The 3318-nt window shown below is 49.3% G+C and overlaps 1 protein-coding gene across 1 annotated transcript in view; it reads left to right on the forward strand.

The window, feature by feature from the left end:
- plxna2 (plexin A2) overlaps positions 1-3318 on the forward strand; it is a gene marked incomplete at its 5' end in the record, with an annotated part of 223411 nt that overhangs the window by 111723 nt on the left and 108370 nt on the right. The window contains one exon of the mRNA XM_083768883.1: positions 1682-1737. Coding sequence (XP_083625009.1) covers positions 1682-1737 — 56 coding nt within the window. The remainder of the gene's footprint in view (positions 1-1681; positions 1738-3318) is intronic.

The raw sequence follows: 3318 nt of genomic DNA on the forward strand, positions 1-3318 counted from the left end.
GGTTGACATTGGAGAGCGAGATAGGGAGAGAGAGAGAGAGAGAGGGACAGAGTGAGATGGGGAGAGTGAGAGAGAGTGAGAGGGAGACAGAGGGACAGACAGAGAGAGAGAGAGAGAGGGAGACAGAGGGACAGAGAGAGAGAGAGAGAGAGGGAGACAGAGGGACAGAGAGAGAGAGAGAGAGGGAGAGAGAGGGAGAGGGAGACAGAGGGACAGAGAGAGAGAGAGAGAGAGAGAGAGATGGGGAGAGGGAGACAGAGAGAGATGGGGAGAGTGAGAGAGAGTGAGAGGGAGACAGAGGGACAGACAGAGAGAGAGAGAGAGGGAGGGAGACAGAGGGACAGAGATAGATAGGGAGAGGGAGACAGAGGGACAGAGGGACAGAGAGAGAGAGAGAGAGAGAGAGAGAGAGAGAGAGGGAGAGGGAGAGGGAGAGACAGGGAGAGAGCGAGAGAGAGGGAGAGACAGGGAGAGAGCGCGAGAGGGAGACAGAGGAACAGAGAGAGAGATAGAGAGAGGGAGAGAGAGAGAGAGAGGGAGAGAGAGAGAGGGAGGGAGCGGGAGAGAGAGAGAGAGGGAGGGAGAGAGGGAGGGAGCGGGAGAGAGAGAGAGGGAGGGAGAGAGGGAGGGAGGGAGAGGGACAGAGAGAGAGGGAGAGGGGGGAGACAGAGAGACAGAGAGAGATACGGAGAGTGAGTGAGAGAGAGCGGGACAGAGAGAGGCATTACAGTATGTATTTTTACGCATTTAGTTTTATGTTGTGTGTGATTGCCGCTGACATGTGCTGAAGGCTTCATTGGTGTGTAATACTCGTGTGCACACACACACACACACACACACACACACACACACACACACACACACACACACACACACACACACACACACACACACACACACACACACACACTCCTAGCCCCCTCTCCTCTCCTCCTTGGCCAAAAAAAGGACTGCTGCCATACATAATTGATACACACCTCGCTCTATCGACTGGTAGGATTTTTCACCCTGCTCCCTGGTCCATTCTCCCACTCCATTATTCCAGCATTCTCTCCCACCAAACCCATCCCCCCCCCACCACCAACACCCCCCCACACACACACACATGTAAAGAGTCATACACATGCACACAAACACAGAGTTTAACAGACAGCCCCCCCCCCCCCACACACACACACACACCTTATTGCCCGCTGCATGCCCCACTTTGTCATGAATCCGTGCAGCTGGCCAACAATGCTGAAACTCAACGCCTTGTGCATATTATACTGTGCACATTTGGCACGCGTGCAAAGTCGGTTTGCACTCTGGTATACAAGTCTTTGAGAGAGAAAGCAACATGTTTGTTCAGTATATACTCGCGCGCAGCGTGCGTGTGTATGTGTGTGTGTGTGCCTGTGTGTACATGTGTGTGGGTGAATGTGACCACGCACGCCTCCAGAACTCGTGTGTGTGTGTGTGTGTGTGTGTGTGTGTGTGTGTGCAACGCAAGCCGCTCGTAACGAGCAGCGGTTCTCGGGTCGGTCGGTGTTTGTTAACGCGTAATTAGCATCATTCAACTCCTCCTGAGTTCAAACTGCGGTCACAAGGCACACGGTTGACCTCTCTGCCCCCCCCCCCCCCCCCCCCCCCCCCTGCTCTCTTGCCCAGTCTCCCCCTTACCAGGCTGTTGTCCGTTTAGCTCTGACGAGCTGCCAGGGAACACAGCCCTGCCCAGCGCAGAGCACGGAGCTAGGGGTAACATGAGAATGGTGTTTGTGACTATATAGCCCATTCTGACCTGAGATCAGATTCTAAAAAGAAATGTCTTCTACATCCTGACAGTTTTCCATTCTGACCTGAGATCAGATTCTAAAAATTGTCTTGTCTATGTCAGTCGCTCTTCGATTTTTCAAAAAAACAGCAGACCTACAAGCTCGTAGCGCGCCACTCGGTGGCGCGCTACGAGCTTGTAGGTCTGCTGTTTTTCAATAGCTATAAAGCACGACATGATGCCAACACCAAAATGGGTTTCTCGCCCAAAATGGGCTAGAGTGGGTCCTAGAAAGTGCACTTGGCGCGCGGCATCTCTGCTTGACTGGATATATGGGAAGGTGCACTCTGTTAAAGTATTAAAAAAAATGGGTCCATTTTGGCATTTGGGTTGGCACGCGGGGTGAAAAATGACAAACGTGGAGAAAAGAAAAAATATGAAATGTAGGCGCTATACTGTTGGTTATGATGAGCTATTTATCATGATGCAGCTATTATTATAAGGCTTGAGTGATTAACCCATTCTGACCGGGCACCCATTTTGGTGTTAGCATCATGCTATGCTTTAGCTATTTAAAAATAGCAGATCTACAAGCTCATAGCGCGCCACCGAGTGGCGCGATACGAGCTTGTAGGTCTGCTATTTTTGAATAATCGAAGAACGACTGACATTTTTAGAATCTGATCTCAGGTCAGAATGGGTTCGTCAGACCAGTGTGTGTCCAGTGGAAACCTCGTATGAATCTGATCTCAGGTCAGAATGGGTCTGCGCCATCATTTACTTTCTTGTTGTGGACTCTCTTGTTGTGGACTCTCTAGAGATGAGGTCTCTCCCTTTCACTCCTCCACTCTCTTTGACTTGTTTGTGTATACGGTTTCTCTCTGAGTGTGTGTGTGTGTGTGTGTGTGTGTGTGTGTGGGTGGGGTCTGCCCTTGTGTACTGTAAGTCTAGCTTCTCCAAATATACAGCGTATTTTTCTCTCTCTATTTTAGTCTATAGTCTCGTGTGTCGCAAATTGCATCTCCAATGTTTTTTTTCAGTTGACCCAAATTGACAATCTCAGCCCAACTTCAATAAACAAACACACACACACATGCAGGCACGCGTCTGTGTCTGTCGAGTGACAGATGTGAATATACAGTCATATGCATGTGGAGAAATGAGGAAAACATGTGCTCAAAGAGATGAAAAACAAAAACAAAGGTTAAACGATACCCATTTATACGAATTGTTTTCAGAGTGAGCAAGATGGCAGTCTGTAGATGAGTCACACGTTGTGTCATTTAAGCCATTCTGACCTGAGATCAGATTCATACGAGGTTTCCGCCGGACACACACTGGTCTGATTAAACCCATTCTGACCTGAGATCAGATTTAAAAAAATGTCAGTCGTTCTTCGATTTTTTTGAAAAATAGCAGACCTACAAGCTCAAGCTCATATCGCGCCACCAAGTGGCGCGATACGAGCTTGTAGATCTGCTATTTTTCAATAGCTAAAGCATAACGTGATGCCGACACCAAAATGGGTGCCCGGTCAGAACGGGTTAATATGACCTCAGTCTTCC

This window comes from Protomyctophum parallelum (genome assembly GCF_964188405.1).
Source record: "Protomyctophum parallelum genome assembly, chromosome: 7".
Classification (NCBI taxonomy): Eukaryota; Metazoa; Chordata; class Actinopteri; order Myctophiformes; family Myctophidae; genus Protomyctophum; species Protomyctophum parallelum.